Below are 18322 nucleotides of genomic sequence, written 5' to 3'. Positions count from 1 at the left end.
TTCAAAATCTCCCCTCCCCCTACCGCATCCCAAAACCAGTCCAGCTCGTCCCTGCCTCCCTAACCTGTTCTTCCTCCCACCTATCCCCTCCTCCCACCTCAAGCCGCACCTCCATCTCCTACTGACTAACCTCATCCCGCCCCCTTGACCTGTCCGTCCTCCCTGGACTGACCTATCCCCTTCCTAACTCCCCACCTACACTCACCTTTACTGGCCCCATCCCCGCCTCTTTGACCTGTTTGTTTCCTCTCCACCTATCCTCTCCTCTATCCGCCTCCCACTCTCTCCCTATTTATTTCAGAACCCCCTTTCCCTCCCCCTTTTCTGAAGAAGGGTCTAGGCCCGAAACGTCAGCCTCTCTGCTCCTATGATGCTGCTTGGCCTGCTGTGTTCATCCAGCCCTGCACCTTGTTGTCTCGGATTCACCAGCATCTCCAGTTCCTACTATCTCAAAAAATTAATTCTGCAGTTCTGTCACATCAGTTGTAAATGGTGATGGATAATTAAACAACTAACTAGAGCAGAAGGGTTCAAAAATGGCCTCATCTTCAATGATGGAACCTAATGCATCTGTGTAAAGGGCAAATTATTTATAACTATGGTTGGCCAGATGTCTTAAGTAGAAGATCAAAACTGGCCTCCTCCTGAAGTCCTCATCATCACAGATGCCAGTTTTCAGACACATGTACTAATTATATGCGCTGGCAAGAAGTGGCTGAAGACACTGGATACTGCACAGGCTATGGTTTCTGACAACATTCCGGGAATAGTACTGAAGGCTTCTTTTCCAGATCCAGCCACACCCCTCAGCAAGCTGTTTCAGTGGAGCTATAACACTGGCATCTGCCCAAATATGTGGCAAACTGGTTCACTCTATCCTGTCCTAAAACAACTGGGCAAAATCCAAACCATCTAATTGCCACTCCATCAGTCTATTTCCAGTTATCAAAGTGCAATAAGATTTTCTGAACAGTACTACTAAGTGATACATACTCAGCAACAACTTGTTCACTCTCATTCTTCTAAATTCCAAACAGTATAATCCCATTCTACTCAATCTCTCTTCATAAACCAACCCTCTTAACTCCAGAATCAACCTAGTGAACCTCCTCTCAACCTCCTCGAGTGCCAGTACATCCTTTCCCAAGTAAGGAGAACAAAACTGTAGACAGTACTCCAGGTGTAGCCTCACCAGCTCCCTATACAGCTGCAGCATAACCTCCCTGTTTTTAAACTCCATCCCTCTAGCAATGAAGGACAATATTCCATTTGCCTTCTCAATTACCTGCTGCACCTGCAAACCAACTTTTTTGTGATTCATGCACAGACACCCAGGTCCCTCTGCACAGCAGCATGCTGCAATTTTTCACCATTTAAATAACAGTCCATTTTGCTGTTATTCCTATCAAAATGGATGATCTCAAATTTATTAACATTGTACTCCATCTGCCAGACCCTTGCCCACTCACTTAAACTATTTATCTCCCTCTGCAGACTTTCAGTGTCCCCTGCACACTTTGCTCTACTGCTCACCTTAGTGTCACCTGTGAACTTTGACACACTACAGTTGTCCCCAACTCCATATCATCTATATAAACTGTTAACAAGTGCAGTCCCAACTTTGATCCCTGAGGCACACCACCAGCCACTGATCTCAGACCAGAAAATTACATTTATCCCCACTCTTTGCTTCCTGTTAGTTAACCATTCCTCGATCCATGCTAATACATTGCTTGTAATGCTGTGTACCTTTATCTTATGCAGCAGCCCTTTGTGTGGCACCTTGTTGAATGCCATTCACTGGTTCATTTCTCATGCCAGTGACCTGACCAACCAGAATCAATCTGCCTGGTTTAAAATTTAAACAAAGCCTGGCAGTTAACTGTCAAACATCATTAATTGGTGCATTCTTCATGGCAACACCTCTACCAATCAGAATCTATTTGCCAATCCATTAGCACTCTTCACTCATGCCGTGTGAATGCTGGCTTTCCTTTTGAATTGATATTTTTGCAAATCGTCTTGATGAGGGCAAGACAAAAAGTTTCAACAAAATGTGCTGTTTTTCAGCAATACTCAAGTTCCGACATCCAAATGACTACAAGATACATAATATAATATTTTAAATCATTATGTGCACCAACCTTATCTGCATTACGCGAAGCCACTGCCAACTCCTTTTCTTTCTGTGCTAGTTCTTTTGCGAGGACAGCGACAGATTCTGTTGCTTCTAGAAGCTTGGAGAGACCTGCAATAAGGTGTTTTGTCCGGTTACAGCTGATGCACTTCACAAAAGTTTCCTTCCTTTCTAATAATCACTAAAATGAAGGTATGCTATGGAAGCCTCCACTCTTCACACAGCGACAACACCACACAGTTCCTTGCTACAGCACAGAGTGATGAAACACAAAGCACGATGACAGTGCATCATCACTGAGTGTAATTGGAAACTTGGTGCAAGTAGAAATCTCGTCCAGAGAGGGAAGGAGGTACTGCTTTTTATTAAACCTCCAGCAGTTGGGGAGTGTTCTCTTTTTGCCTTAAGGCGAGGAGACTGCTTTATATTATTTTCTTTTAGCTAACAAACTTATTGACTAATCAACAAAACAAGTCAATAAATAAGGTTGGACTGGCAGGGGATATGTTGCACCGTGGAAATCTGTGGAATACATTGCGTTTTTGAAAACCACATTCATGATAAGTGCTTACATCTTAAACAACTTTGAATCAGTTATTGGGCTAGAGACCGAATATCGATATTGTGGAACATTAGGAAGGAGGACATTACCAAGATACTTTGTGTGGGAGGCCATGACGCCACTCAGATTAGGTATTTTAAAACTGGACAATGATCAGGGACAGTAAGGTGTAATTGTGAATTAGGTAGGTATGGGGAACCAACAGGTAGTGATGGGAGAGTTTACACTATTAACTTTGACAAACAGGTATGAGGTACTTGGTGCTAGTGTACATGAGAACAAGAACTGCCAGGAGGATAGGCAAATAGAACATGGCAGAATGGGATACCATTCAATTGAGGGAATAAGAAAGGGATGATAGGGTACAGAATAATCAAAGCAATAGATATTGTTTGCTGCAGCTGCCATTGGGTGATCTGAAGGTGGTGCTGCCTGTCTGTTGCCAGGGATAAGGCAGTCTCTTTACAACTGGCAGCGAATTTGAAGAATGACATCATGGTCCAGGGCAAGCACAAGTACAATGATGTTCTGCTGAGACAGTTGGAAGAGTTGCGGTCTCAATTAATAAGTAAAACCTGAAAGTTAGTTATTTCTGGATTGCTACCTGAGTCATAGACCAATAGGTACAGGGTCAAGCAGATAGGAAAATTTTAAACACATGTTTCAGAGTTTTATATGGGAAGAAGGGATTTTAATTCATGGGACATTGGTGGCAGTACTGAGGAAAGAGGAGACTGAAATGGGCTTCATTAACCTGGCTGTGGGGATCAGTGTCTTTGGTGAAGCAATCAACTAATAGGGCTTTAAATTGAAAGTGGCGGGGGTTGCAAAATGGAGGATTTGGGTGAAGATTGATTTAGAAATGCAAAAAGAAATGATAAAACAAAAGAACTCTATAGCAATGTGGATAAAGACAGAGTAGGGCAAGTTAGGACGGACAGATCTGTTACGTTTTCTAGTTTTGGTTCCCAGATACAAGCTGTAGCTGGGTGACCACCAGGAAAGGCGAAGGGAGTAGGCAGAGAGTGCAGCAATCCCCTGTGGCCATTCCCCTCGAAAACAAGCATACCATTTTGTATACTGTTCGGGGGGGGATGTCCTCTCAGGGGAAAGCAGCAGTTGCCAGGTCAGTGGTGCTATGACTGGCTCTGGGGCACAGCGGGAAAGGGTAAAGATAAATAGGACTGTAGTGATAGGAGGCTCACTAATTAGGGGGACAGACAGGAGATTCTGTGGCCGCAAACAGGAATCCAGGATGGCGTGTTGCTTCCCAGGTGCCAGGGTCCAGGATGTCTCGGAGCTGCTGCAGAACATTCTCAAGGGGGTGGATGAGCAGCCAGAAATCATTGTGCACGTTGGCACAAATGACATAGGTAGAAATATGGATGAGGTCCTGCGGAGTGATTGTAGAGAGCTAGGAGAAAAAGTAAAAAACCAGGACCTTGATGGTAATATCTCTAGATTACTTCCAGTGCCATGTGCTAGTGAGGGTCAGAACAGGAGGATATGGCATGTGAATGCGTGGCTAAAAAATTGATATGGGGGCAAGGATTCTGAATCCTGGATCATTGGGATCTTTTCTGGGGCAGAGGTGACCTGTTCAAGAGGGATGGGTTGCACCTGAACTGGAGGGGGACCAATAATCCTGGCAGGCAGATTTGCTGGTGCTACAAGGGAGAGTTCAAACTAGATTGGCAGGGGGGTGGTATCCTCCTCAGCAGGGAGGCAAGAATGAGGCTGGAAGGAGATACAGTCATCAGAAACAGCAAGTTGAAGAGACAGGTCAGGCTGGAACAGGACAGGGAGTGAGGAATGCCTGTTGGATTAAACTGCATCTGTTTCAATGCAAGAGGGCTGACGGGTAAGGCTGTCGAACTCAGGGCGTGGATAAGTACATGGGACTGGGATATTATAGTCATTACAGAAACATGGCTAAGGGAGGGACAGGACTGGCAGCTTAATTGCCAGGGTACAGGTGCTTTAGGCAGGACAGAAATGGAGGAAAGAGAGGAGGGGGAGTTGTATTTTTGATTAAGGATAGAATCACAGCAGTAGTCAGAGATGAAATATCTGAGGGATCATCCAGTGAGACTTTGTGGGTGGAGCTAAGAAATAAGAAGGGGATGGTGACATTACTGGGGTGGTACGATAGGCCCCCAACTAGTCAACCTGAATTAGAGGAACAAATATGCAGAGAGATTGCGGAGACTTGCAGGAGCAATAGGGTTGTCATAGTGGGGGATTTTAATTTTCCTAACATGGACTGGGACGGTCATAGTGTTAAGGGCTTAGATGAGCTGGAATTTATTAAATCTGTTCAGGAAAGTTTCCTTAAGCAGTATATAGAGGGTTCTACTCGGGAAGGGGCAAAACTCGACCTACTCTTGGGAAATAGGGCAGGACAGGTGACTGAGGTAACAGTGGGAGAGCACTTTGGGACCAATGACCATAGTTCTATTAATTTTAAAATAGTCATGGAGAAGGACAAAACTGGTCCACAGGTTCACGTTCTAAATTGGGGCAAAGCGAATTTTGATAGAATTAGACAGGAGCTTGCAGGGGTTGATTGGAGTTGTTTGTTTGCAGGCAAAGGGACTCTGGCAAGTGGGAGGCCTTTAAAAGTGTGGTAGCTAGAGTTCAAGGTCTGTATGTCCCTGACGTCCCTTATCAGCCACAGTTGCCTCATCCTCCCCTTAGTATGTTTCTCCTTCCTTGGGATGAATTTGTGCTGTGCTTCCTGAATTACACCCACAAACTCCGCCATTGCTGCTGCACTGTCTTTCCTTGCCAGGCTCTCCGTCCAATCAACTCTGTCCAGGTCCTCCCTCATGTCTTTGTAGTTACTTGTACTCAGTTATAATAGCATTATTCTTCCTGCAATGGCCCAGTGTTGTCCTTCTCGAATATTTTAGGTTTTGATGAATCCCCTTCATTCTTTTGAACTCCAGTGAATACACTCTTAACTGATCCACACTCTCTTCATATGTCATGCCTGCCATACCCATCAGTCTGGTAAATCTTTGCCACACTCTCTCCATGGCCAGAACATCCTTCCTTGAATAAGGAGACCAAAACAGCACAAAGTATTCCAGGTGTGGTCTCACCAATACCCTGTACAGCTGTAAACTGGAGAGTGTGAACTAAAGATGACTTTCGCATTGTGATGACAGTTTGCCTTCAAAGAAGAACAGACCAAACAAACTTTTGTTATCTTTAATAAGTCCAAGCCTAGAAGTTAATTGCAGGTTGCTGCTAATCAAAAGGTTCACTGGGGAATTGTAATATGTTTAAACATGGACCAGATGGTGGCCTTTAATGAAGTCAGTATTTGGGAACTGGTTCCAGCAAGTCTGGCAAAGGCCTCAAGCAGATGTTGGATGTTGAATGGTAACTGGGGCCTCATGGGGATACTGTCAGTCTGTTGGACAGTAGTCAGAGTTTGAACTGGATTTTGGACTATGTTTTCTGTGAAGAGCAATCTGGCTGTTAATGCTACAGCATGAAGATTTGAAAGCTCCCTGCCTAACCTTCCTTATCAACTCTTGGAAGTTCAACGAATAGAAAACTAAACTATAAGCATTACTTCCTTTATCTGAAGGAACTGTAAAGGCGACAATGATCGACGTCTTCAGAAAATCAAGCAAGAAACAATCATCTAAGCCTATGAAACTATGCATCATGAAGACCATTTAAGTATTCTGGCCAGATTTGTTATTTTCTTTTATTTAACCCTTAACTATGTTTGTTTGTCTGTCAGTCTTTTATGTGAATGGGCCTGAAAACAAAGGTGTTTGGGTTTATAGCATAGACCAATTAGATTACCTTGTTGTTTAATTTTTGCTCTCCTAAAATCATTAATAAATTGCTCAGTCCTTTATTTAAGTTGAAAACCTCCAGTGTCAAAAATTGACTGAGTCTGGGATTGGATCTTCAAAAGTCTGGTTAAGAATGATTAGGGTCAATTTTGAGGGTCTTCGATGGTCGTATTTTACTGTGATGTGAATATAGAGGTAGAAAGGCTGGTTTGACTGTCTCCATGTTAGAACACAATGAAGGCCAACATACCATTTGGCTCTTCACCACTAGCTGCACCTGTATATTTACTTTCAGAAACTGGTGTGCAAGGACACCCAGATCTCATTGCACCTCCCTCCTCCCCAATAAATTGCCGTTCAGAAAATAATCTGCCTTCCCATTCTTGCTACCAAAGTGGATACTTCATCTGCCATGTATTTGCCCACTCACTCAACTTGTTCAAATTGCACTGAAGCATTTCTGCATCCTCCTCACACATCACCTTCTCACTCAGCGACAAACTTACATTTAGTTCTGTCATCTAAATCATTCATATATATTGTGAATATCTGGGGTCCAAGCACTGATTCCTATCGTACCTCACTGGTCACTGGCTGCCACTCAGAAATGACCCATTTCTACCTACTCTTTGTTTCCTGTCTGTCAGTCAATTCTCTGTCATGTGAGTACACTATCCCCAATCTCGTAATTTTCATTTTGCATACTAATCTCATACATTGAACCTCATTGAAAGCATTCTTACAGTCCAAGTAAACCGCATCCAGGGGGATTCCCTCATCAACCATATTAGTCACATCCTCGAAACAACATACTTTCATGCTCTCGCCATATCCCTTGACACCTTTAGTGTCTAGAAATAGACACATTTCTTTCTTACGAGTATTCAGACTTGGCCTCCACAGTCTTACGAGGTGGAGAATTCCACAGCTTCACCACCCTCTGAGTCAAGAGATCTCTCCTATCTCAATCCTAAATGACCCACCCCATATCCAGAGCCAAGAGTCCTCGTTCTAGATCGACTAGCCAGAAGAAACATTATCCCTGAATCCAGTCTATCCAGCTCTGTTAGAATTTTATACATTTTGAGTCTATTCTCCCCTACTCCATTCTTCTAGATTGCAGTGAATACAAGCCTGGTCAATCCATTCGCTCCTATTCATCAATCCTACTATCCCAGGAATCAGTCAGACATAACAAGTCAATCCTTTCATAGGTAAGGAGACCAAGACTGTATACAGTGCTTCAGGTGTGGCCTTACCAAGGTCCAGGAAGACTGGAGTATGACATCCTTGCTTCTGTATACATATCCTCTTGCAATAAAGGCTAACATATCATTTGCCTTCAAGTGTTTGTTACACTTGAATCCTTGCATTCAGTGACTGGTGTAGAAAGATATCCAGGCCGTTTGTACATCAACATTTCCCAATCTATCACCACTTAAAGAATATTTTTTCCTACTTTTTTAGTGTCGGGTGAATAACTTCACACTTGTCCACATTGTACTGCATCTGCCATGTGTTTACCAATCACTCAACTTGTCTAAATCACCTTGAAGCCTCTTTACATCCTTCTCACCACTCACAATCCTACCTAGCTGAGTGTCAGCAGCAAACATCTTCGATCGCTGCAATACCCCATGAGGCACAGTCTGTTTGAAAAAGACCCATTTATTCCTATACATTCTTTTTCTGTTGCTAGTCATTTTTCAATCTATGTCAATAAATGTGAAGTCATCCATTTTGGTAAGAATGACAATAAAAAGGATGATTACTTGAACAGTAAAAAAATTGCAGCGTGCTGCTGTGCAGAGGGACCTGGGTGTCCTTGTGCATGAATTGCAGAAGGTTGGTTTGCAGGTGCAACAGGTAATTAAGGAGGCAAATGGAATTTGTCCTTCATTGCCAGAGGGATTGGGTTTAAAAGTAAAGATGTTACATTGCAGCTGTATAGGGAGCTGGTGAGGCCACACCTGGATTACTGCGTGCAGTTTTGGTCTCCTTACTTGAGAAAGGATGTACTGGAGAGAGTGCAGAGGAGATTCACTAGGTTGATTCTGGAGTTGAGAGGGTTGACTTATGAGGTGAGACCTGGGTTCGATTCCACCTTCAGGCGACTCTTTGTGTGGAGTTTGCATGTTCTCCCCGTGTCTGCGTGGTTGCTACCGGGTGCCTCCCACAGTCCAAAGATTAGCAGGCTAGGTTGACTGGCCATGCTAAATTGCCCATAATGTTCAGGGACATGTAGATTAGGTGTCGGATATGCCATGGGAAATGCAGGGTTACAGGGAAAGGGCAGGGGGATAGGTCTGGGTGGGATGTTCTTTAGAGGGTCAGTGTGGACTTGTTGGGCCCAAGGGACTGTTTCCACACTGTAGGGATTCTATGATTCTATGAATTTAGAAGAATGATGGGGGATTTGTAGAAACATATACAATTATGAAGGGAATATACAAGATACAAACAGGGAGATTGTTTCCACTGGTGGGTGAAACTAGAATAAGAGGGCATAGTCTCAAAATTAGCGGGAGTAGATTTAGGATGAATTGAGGAGGAACTTTTTGGAAGATCGAATTTGAACGCAGAATACAGGGTTAATGGCAGGATTCTCAGCAGTGTGGAGGAACAGAAGAATCTTGGGGTCCACGTCCATAGATCCCTCAAAGTTGCTGCCCAAGTTGATAGGGTTATAAAGAAGGCGTATGGTGTGTTGGCTTTCATTGGCAGGGGAATTGAGTTTAAGAGCCATGAGGTTATGCTGCAGCTCTATAAAACTCTGGTTAACCACATTTGGAATATTGTGTTCAGTTCTGGTCACCTCATAATATGAAAGATGTGGAAGCTTTAACAAGGATGCAGAGGAGATTTACCAGGATGCTGCCTGGACTGGAGGGCAGGTCTTATGAGGAAAGGCTGAGGGAGCTAGGGCTTTATTTATTGGAGCGAAGAAGGATGAGAGGTAACTTGATAGGTGTACAGATGATGAGAGGCATAGATAGAGTGGATAGCCAGAGACTTTTTCCCAGGATGGAAATGACTATATTGAGGGGGCATAATTTTAAGGTGATTGGAGGAAGATGTCAGAGATATAGGGGAGATGTCAGAGGTAGGTTCTTTACACACAGAATGGTGGGTGTGTGGAATGCGCTGCCGGCAGCAGTAGTGGAGTCAGATACTTTAGAGACTTTCAAGCAGCTCTTGGATCGGCACATGGAGGATAGTAAAATGTATGGTATGCAGGGTAGATTGATCTTAGTAGGATAATCGGTCGGCACAACATCGTGGGCCAAAGGGCCTGTACTGTGCTCTACTGTTCTGTGTTCTATGTTAACTTCTTCACCCAAAGGATTGTGAATCTTTGGAATTCCCTGCCCAATGAAGTAGTTGAGGCTTCCTCATTGAATGTTTTTAAAGCTAAGATAGATAATTTTTAAGGAATTAAGGGTTATGGTGAAAGGGTGGGTAAGTGGAACTGAGGCCACGAGAAGATCAGCCATGGTTGAATGGCGGAGTGGGCTCAAAGGGCCAGGTGGCCTACTCCTGATCCTGGTTCTTATGTTCTTACGTTCTTATTAACCCCAATCCCATACACTTTAATTTCACACACTAACATCTTAAATATTCAAAAACTGGCATCAATATTTGTCCATGGAAATATACCTACCCAGTTGCATGTGTTCTGCTAGATCATTGATGTTTGCATGTTTCTCTGTGTAAACAGATTTGTAGCTATTTATAAAGGCAAGGTAAGATTTGGGAGTTATATGTGTTCTTCGTCGATATCTGAAAAGTAGAAATATGAAGGACTTATTATTATGCAGATATGTACACCATATTTAAACAGTAATAAAACATCTGTAAGCCCGACCACCTATCTTAAATTGAATTTATGTATTTACTGCTATCATTATCCTGCTATCATTATCAATTGTATCTATTTTTGCTGGAAAATACTTTGAACAAAATTATAACCAGTTGAATATAAAAGGCAGCACAAACCCTCTGTTGTAATATAGTCTTTATTTACCTCTTTGATGCTATTGCTTCCAAAAGTATCCAACATTTCAGAAATCTTTCAAACTACTTTTGTACTTCCTAAATAATTTAAGGTAACCAATTAGTTAGAGACTTCTAAAATATGTACCTGTCACTCTGTGCCTCCTACAAACAAAGTACCTGGAGAAAGAAGATCAAGGAGTAGCAAGACCCGGAAAATCAAAAGGATCATTTAAGTGAACACTGTTGACTAGAGATCATTAAACTGCCTCCCCAATCTTTCACTCCATACATCGCTCTCATGTTTTTGACGTTTTGACGAAGGGTCACCAGACCCGAAACGTTAACTCTGATTTCTCTTCACAAATGCTGCCAGACCTGCTGAGCCTCTCCAGCAACCTCTGTTTTTGTTTCTGATTTACAGCATCCGCAGTTTTTTTGGCTCTCATGTTTTTGTTGTGTCTGCCTGTATATGTGTGTAGAGGAGTGGTTTTAGAAGGTAATTAGAATTTTAACTAGTAGAGTGTATATGCTAACAGTTCATAATTGTATACCTGCAGTTGGAATCTATTTGTTTGTAATAAATTCTTGGAATAAAAAAAGTCCTTGTTAATCCTTGAAACCTGCTTTGTGCTTTCTGGGTCAACCTGGATCTAAAAATCACATAAATTGGGGAATTCTGTGAACTTTTATAAAATCTTTAATATGCATGATGACTCCAGAAACACAGGGGCTTCATTTCAAGCTCCGTACCTCAGTGAAACATAACGCCACGCCATCTAGTTTTGAGATTTTGGACTGGTGGTACCGAACTGTGTTCTACTGACTATTTGTTTTGCTCCTCTCCACTCATAATATTTATGTTTGTCTGTTTACTTTGTATGCCTGTGTGTGTGGGAGTTACAAAAAAGGTAACGTTCATGTTGCTTAAATTAGAAATCCCATCTTTTTCTGTACTTGAAGAAATAATTGGACACAAGATGTTCCCTCTGTTTCACTCTCCACAGATGCTGCCAGACCTTATCTGTTTCTCTAGCACTTTCTGTTTTTAGTTATGTCTTTGACACTTACTGATTAAATTATATAGTTATAGATTAGCAGTTCACATGGTCTTGCATCTTACCATTGGTTAAAGACAGTTTGTTTACAATAAATAGTTATTTTGTTAATAATGAAGAAAACTGTGGTGTATATTCTTTTACATGGAAACATTGAAAATAGGAGCAAGAGTAGGCCATTTGGGCCTTTGAGGGTGCGCACCATCCATTATGATCATGGATGATCATCCAACTCAGTATCCAGTTCCTGCTTTACCCCCCATTTCCTTTGATACCTTAGGTTCAAGTGCTATATCTGACTCCTTCTTGAAATCATGTAATATTTTGGTCTTGACTGCTTTCTGTGGTAGTGAATTCCATACACTCACCGCTCTCAGTCTAAATTGTTTACCCTGTTTCCTCAGACTGTAACACATGGTTATGAACTTCCCCACCATAACACATGGTTATGAACTTCCCCACCATTGGGAACATCTACCCTATCTTGTCCTGTTGGAATTTTATTGATTTCTTTGAGATTCCCCTCATTCTTCTGAACTTTAGCAAATATAATTCTAACCGATTCAATCTCACCTTATATGTCAGTTCCACCATCCCAGGAATCAGTCTGGTAAAATTTACTGTACTCTCTCCCAAGCCACAACATCTTTCTCAAGGTGACCAAAACTGCATACAATAATCCATGTGCTGTCTTACCAAGGCCATGTACAATTGCAGCAAGACATCCCTGCTCCTGTACTCGAATCATTTTGCTACGAAGGGCAACATATCATTTGCCTTCATTTGCATGCTTATTTTCAACAACTGGTGTACAAGGCCACCCAGGTCTCATTGCACCTCCCACTTTCCCAATATATTGCCTTTCAGATAATAATCCCCCTTTATGGTTTTGCTACCAAAATGGATAATTTCACATTTATTCACATCAAACTTCATCTACCATAAATTTACTCACTCACTCAAATTCTTTAAATCATACGGAAGCATCTCTATGTCTTCCTCACAGTTCACCATCCCACCCAGTTGCAAACTTGGAGATATTATAAATTACGTGCCTTGTTGATCCAATCTCTCTTCTGCAATAATCTTGCTTTCCCAGGAATCAGTCAGGTGAACTTTTGGTGCTCCATCCCCACACTGGCAAGTCAATCCTTTCTTAGGTAAGGAGACCAAAACGGCATACAATACTTCAGGTGTGGTCTTACTAAGGTCTAGGAAGACTGCAGTAAGATGTCTTTGCTTCTGTATTCACATTCTCTTCCAATAAAGGCTAACATACCATTTACTTTCTGAACTGTTTGCTGCTCTTGAATTCTTGCTTTTAGTGACCTGTGCAGAAGGATGCCCAGACCTTTTGTACATCAATATTTCCAAATTTATTATCTATTACTGGTGTTCCCGTACCTGAAGTACCAGCAGTTTATGAAGGCAGCTCACCACCACCTTCTGAAGGGTAATTAGGAATGGACAATAAACAGTCAGCAACACTCACATCCCATGAATGTAATAAGTCTTAAATCTAACTTTTATCCGTTTGAACCCGTATCTTTATGTCCTAACCTCACAACCTACTTTAAAATACTTTCTTGTACCTTGTACAAATATGAGATTGAGATTTCCTTTCAGAAGCATCCTTTCCAGTTTGAAAAGTCCATTGTGTGTTGATGATTCTATCTTGTAAAATCAGCATGGGGTGATAAAACAGTAATGAACCCTGGTTATATTTCTTCATTTGTTTAAAACAGAAACTGGCAGATTATTAAAGATGACTAGCCTTCGTACCTCTTGCATTAACATGGTCATCAATAAATAAACCATCACTAATCAGAACATACCTCTGAAAATAGTCTTCACATGTTTGATAAACCCTGTCATGAAAGAGACCCATTGTTTCTACCAGCTGGGTTTTGACCTCGGCTGAGCAGGCAATATAAAATCCAGAAAGGAAGTAGCGTGAGACAGCCACCAATGCTTCTCTGGGCCAGCGACTGAACCAATCCATAGTGCAACCGGAGATCAGACCAGGGAACTTTAGTGCACGTGATCGAAACTTTTCACCAACCTAGCATCCAGCAGAAAAACAATAAACTCAGAAATCTACAAACTACATTTATATTTATAACAAACTAGTAAGCCTACTAACATACAAAATGAAATCCATTTGGAAGCCAGAAATCTGAAAAAAATTACAAAAAATGCTGGAAAGTCTCTGCAAGTTCTGGCACTGAAAAGATACAGTATTAGAAGCTATTATTTAAGATATTATAGCAGAGCACTTAGAAAAATATCAAGGTAATCAGGCAGAGTCAACATAGTTTTATGAAAGGAAAATCATGTTTAACAATGTTGTTGGAATTTTTTGAAGAAGTAAAACATGCCAATATACCATTTGCCTTCCTAATTGCTTGTTTCATCGGCCTGTTTACTTTCATTGACTGGTGTACAAGGGTATCCAGATCTGTTTGTACATCCACACTCCTCAATATATCACCAACATTGATTTTGGCTGGGCTTTATGTGTGAGGGAGTGTTAGCTATGCCATTTATGCGCCAAGAGTAGTATGGCTTTATGGCTGCTGTGCCATTAAGTTCATGGTGAGGGGCACTGCCAGATTGCCAACGTGTGTCTCGGTGCACAGCCGCCTTTTAAATATGGCCAATGTTAGATGTACAAACACAATGAGATGGTGCAAATTACCTATGATCTGCATTTGAAGATTAAGAACATTCACGCCATTCATTGCAAATGGGCAAAGAACAAATTGCAAATGAAGTGTAACTGCAGTTTGTAAATGCATGCTTTATGTATTTGCCCTTTCATTGTCCTAGTGTGCCCTTTCCATGGATTGCCAAGGACATTTCATGGCCCCTTTTAGCCCTCCTAATTCCTCATTTAAGTTCTTTCCTGCTTCCTTTATATTCCTCAAGGACCTTGCCTGATTTCAGTTTCTTGAACCTTACGTATGCTTCCTTTTCCTAATGGATTAAATTCACAATATCTCTTATTGTCTAGGGTTCCTGAATCTTGCCATCCTTATCTTTCATCCTCGCAGAAGCATGTTGGTCCTGAGTTTTGATCAACTGGCCTTTAAAAGACTCCTACATATCAGATGTGGATTTACCCTGAAACAACTGCGCTCAATCTAATTTTTCCAGGTCCTACCTAATACTTCTGTAATTAGCCTTTGCCCAATTTAGCACATTCACCTGAAGACCAGTCTTATCCTTTCCATAACGAACTTAAAACTTACGGAATTGTAATCACTGTTCCCAAAATGCTCTCCCACTGAAACTCCGATCACCTGGCCAAGCTCATTCTCCAATACAAGGTCTAGTATGGCACCTTACTTAGTTGGACTATCTACATATTGTTTCAAGAAATCCCCTCCTTGAAGCACCTAATACATTCTGCCCCATCTAAACCATGGCACTAAGAGAGTCTCAGTTAATACTGGGGAAGTTAAAATCGCCACTGTAACAACCGTTGTTTTTACATCTTTCCATGATCTTCTTACATATCTGTTTCTCTACCTCCTGCTGGCTATTGGAAGGCCTTTAGTATAACCCGACCACAGTGATTGTACCTTTGTTATTCCTGCATTCTACCCATAAGGCCTCACTGGATGAGCCCTCCAAGATGCCCTCTCTTACTACAGCTGTGACATCTCCTTAATCTGTAATGCAACTCCCCCACCCCTTTTTATGCCTCTTTACTTCACCTGAAACATCTAAACCCCGGAACATCAAGCTATACTTCACCTGAAACATCTAAACCCCGGAACATCAAGCTATCAGTCCTGCCCTTCTCTCAACCAAGTTTATGTAGTCCCATGTACTAATCCAGGCTTTAAGCTCATCTGCTTTACCTGTTGTACTCCTTGCATTAAAATAAATACACTTCAGACCCCACCAACCCCGCTGAGGTCCTCAATCTGGCCCTGAATGTTCTATCCATTAGACTTATTTGATTTAACTCTACTTTCTCAGTTACTCCACATGTTGACCTACTGCTCTGCTTCCCATCTCTCTGCCAAACTTGTTTAAACTCTCCTGAGTGGCACTAGCAAACCTCCCTGCAATATATCAATGTCCCTCCAGTTTAGATGTAACCCATCCTTCTTGTACAGGTTTCCCTTGTCTTCAAAGAGATCTCAATGATCCAGATATCTGAAGCCCTCCTTCTTACATTTTACATTTAAGGGCATGCCAGGTTGTCTTTCATGATTACGCTCTTCTCAGCTCAACAACTATATGCCAAAGTGGAACACTGAATCTTATGAAGTGTGTCAGGAGGAAGTTCTCATCCTCAGCAGGACCTGCTGGTATCAAGCTTCCAGTAACCATATTGAGAAAACACCCACAAAGCACTTCGTTCTCTGAAATCTCACTCAGACTGTGTTTGTCACTCCCAGCCACTGGAGCTGTCAGAAACCAGAAGGAAGTATTCTGCCCTTCAGCCACACATTTCAAGGCTGTTCACTTTATGGACTCCTGGAGAGAAAGGACAATCCCTTTCCTAGGAATGGCAACAGGAGGCTGTCCCAACTGAAGCCAGCCTGTTGTGAAGTAGTTGAGGAGCCTAGCATCCCTGAGCTCTGTTTCTAGTGCTGCAAGAGGATGAATGATCTGCTACTCTCCATCAGCGTATGTACCATAAGACCATGAGACACAGAACCAGAAATAGGCTATTTTGCCAATCGAGTCTGCTCTGCCATTCAATCATGGCTGATATGTTTCTCAACCCCACTTTCCTGCCTTCTCCCTGCAATCTTTGATTGCCTTACTAATCAAGAATCTATCTCTGTCTTAAATGCACTCAATGACTTGGCCCTCTGAAATAATTCCTCCTCATCTCACTTCTGAAGGGTCACCCCTTCATTCTGAGGCTGTGCTCCCGGGTGCTAGCCTTACTTGTGGAAACATCTTTTCCATGCCCACTCTCTTCAGTCCTCTCCGTATTCTGTAAGTTTCAATGAGATGTCCTCTCATCTTTCTTAACTCCATTGAGTAGACACCCAGGGTCATCAACCACTCCTCCTTTGACTATCATTCTTGTAAACTTCCTCTGTATCCCTCCAACACCAACACATCCTTCCTTTGATACAGGGCCTAAAACTGCTCACAATATTCCAAATGCAATCTGACCACAGCCTTATACAGCCTCAGCAGTACATTTCAGCTCTTGTATTCTCATCCTTTCGAAATGAATGCTAACATTGCATTTGGCTTTCTAACTACCAACTGATCCTGCATGTTAACCTTAAGCAAATCTTGAACTAGGATTCCTAAGTTGCTTTGTGCTTCAGATTTCAGAAGCCTTTCCCCATTTCAAAAATAGTCAACACAACTATTCTTCCAACCATTTGGAATTGTTCGATTGACTTCATGGGGCAGGCTCAGTGATACACCTGACTAAGAGCTAGCTTGCAAAAACCCAAGTCATGTTCCTGGGACATGTCACTGGACATAGTTAGATGGCCCCATGTGATGTGAAAACAAAGGTTACTGAGGAATTTTGGATTCCATTGACGAGGACGGCAGTATTACGATTTCTGGGACTGAATGGTTTTTATCGGAAGTTCATACCGAATTTTAGCAGTGTGGTTGCTCCACGGACTGACTTATTGAAGAAGTGCAGAAAATTTCAGCAGACAAAGACTGTCAAAAGGCATTTGACAGCCTGAAAAGTGTGTTAACCTTTGCTCCAGTGTTAGCCACAGCTAATTACGTAAAGCCATCCAAAGTGGCTATTGATGCAAGTGATGTTGGTGTCGGTGCTGTACTCTTACAAGAGGACGGTGAGAAAATGGAAACACTTTTTGGGTATTCGTCCAGAAAATTGAATAATAATCAACAGAAATATTCCATGATTGAGATGGAAACCTTGAGCTTGGTGTTGGCATTACAACATTTCAACATTTATATTGCCAGTGATGTGTCTGAGACAATTGTATATACTGATCACAACCCCTTAAAGTTTTTGGAGAAATTTAAGGACAAAAATTCCAAACTGTTTAGATGGAGCTTATTATTGCAGCCATTCAGTTTGAAACTTATGCACATGACAGGATGTGCGAACATAATTGTCGATGCATTGTCGCTATTTTCTTCAAGATAGATGGAAACGTTTGGTGGCAGGAGTAAACTGACTGAAATAGACTGTAGTTGTGAATGTTTGCATGCTTAGAGTCATTGTAATGTACATGTATTGTAGTGTTCTAATACAGCAAGACTAGGGCTTTTTAAAAATAAAGCCATCATTGTACATTGATGGTTCATTTTTTAAGGGGGAAGGTGTGATGATGTTGTGGCTTTAAGACATGTATTTTGTCCTGGTTTCTATTAAGGGAGATATTGAACGAGAGCTGCTGAGCAGTCTGTGTTGAACGTAAATAGCTTGTGAGGCCTTGAGTTTTTTTAAAAGTTGGGACAATAGAAGTAGCCTGAATGGGTGTGGTTCAGCTCTCACAGACCAGAATTTCTTGTTTAGTTTTAGCTTTAAGCTAAATAGGTTGGAAGCTGCACTAAAATGTCTCCTGGCTGTTACTCTGTCTGAATTTTCGCTTGATATTTTTTCTCTCTTTTTGCTGCTGGATTGCATGTGAGACAATTTGTGTCTGACTTTGCCTTTTTACCAAGGGGTGTGTTAATGGGATGTTAATGCAGTGGAACAGTTAATTAGGAATAGTTACTTATCTACTATTCTGCTAAGTTTTCCAATGGAGTTAAGGTGCTCTAAGTTCTTCTTTCTTTTGTT

General features: G+C 41.8%; 1 protein-coding gene across 1 annotated transcript in view; it reads right to left on the bottom strand.

Moving 5' to 3' along the window:
• Positions 1-18322, bottom strand: part of LOC109930964 (dynein axonemal heavy chain 8-like) — a 2199840-nt gene that overhangs the window by 152637 nt on the left and 2028881 nt on the right. The window contains 3 exon segments of the mRNA XM_048596622.1: positions 2145-2248; positions 10176-10294; positions 13401-13627. Of these exon segments, the coding sequence (XP_048452579.1) occupies positions 2145-2248; positions 10176-10294; positions 13401-13627 (450 nt within the window).

The sequence above is a fragment of the Rhincodon typus genome, chromosome 5 (genome assembly GCF_021869965.1).
Source record: "Rhincodon typus isolate 14 chromosome 5, sRhiTyp1.1, whole genome shotgun sequence".
NCBI classification, from domain to species: domain Eukaryota; kingdom Metazoa; phylum Chordata; class Chondrichthyes; order Orectolobiformes; family Rhincodontidae; genus Rhincodon; species Rhincodon typus.
This window is presented reverse-complemented; position numbering and strand designations above follow the sequence as displayed.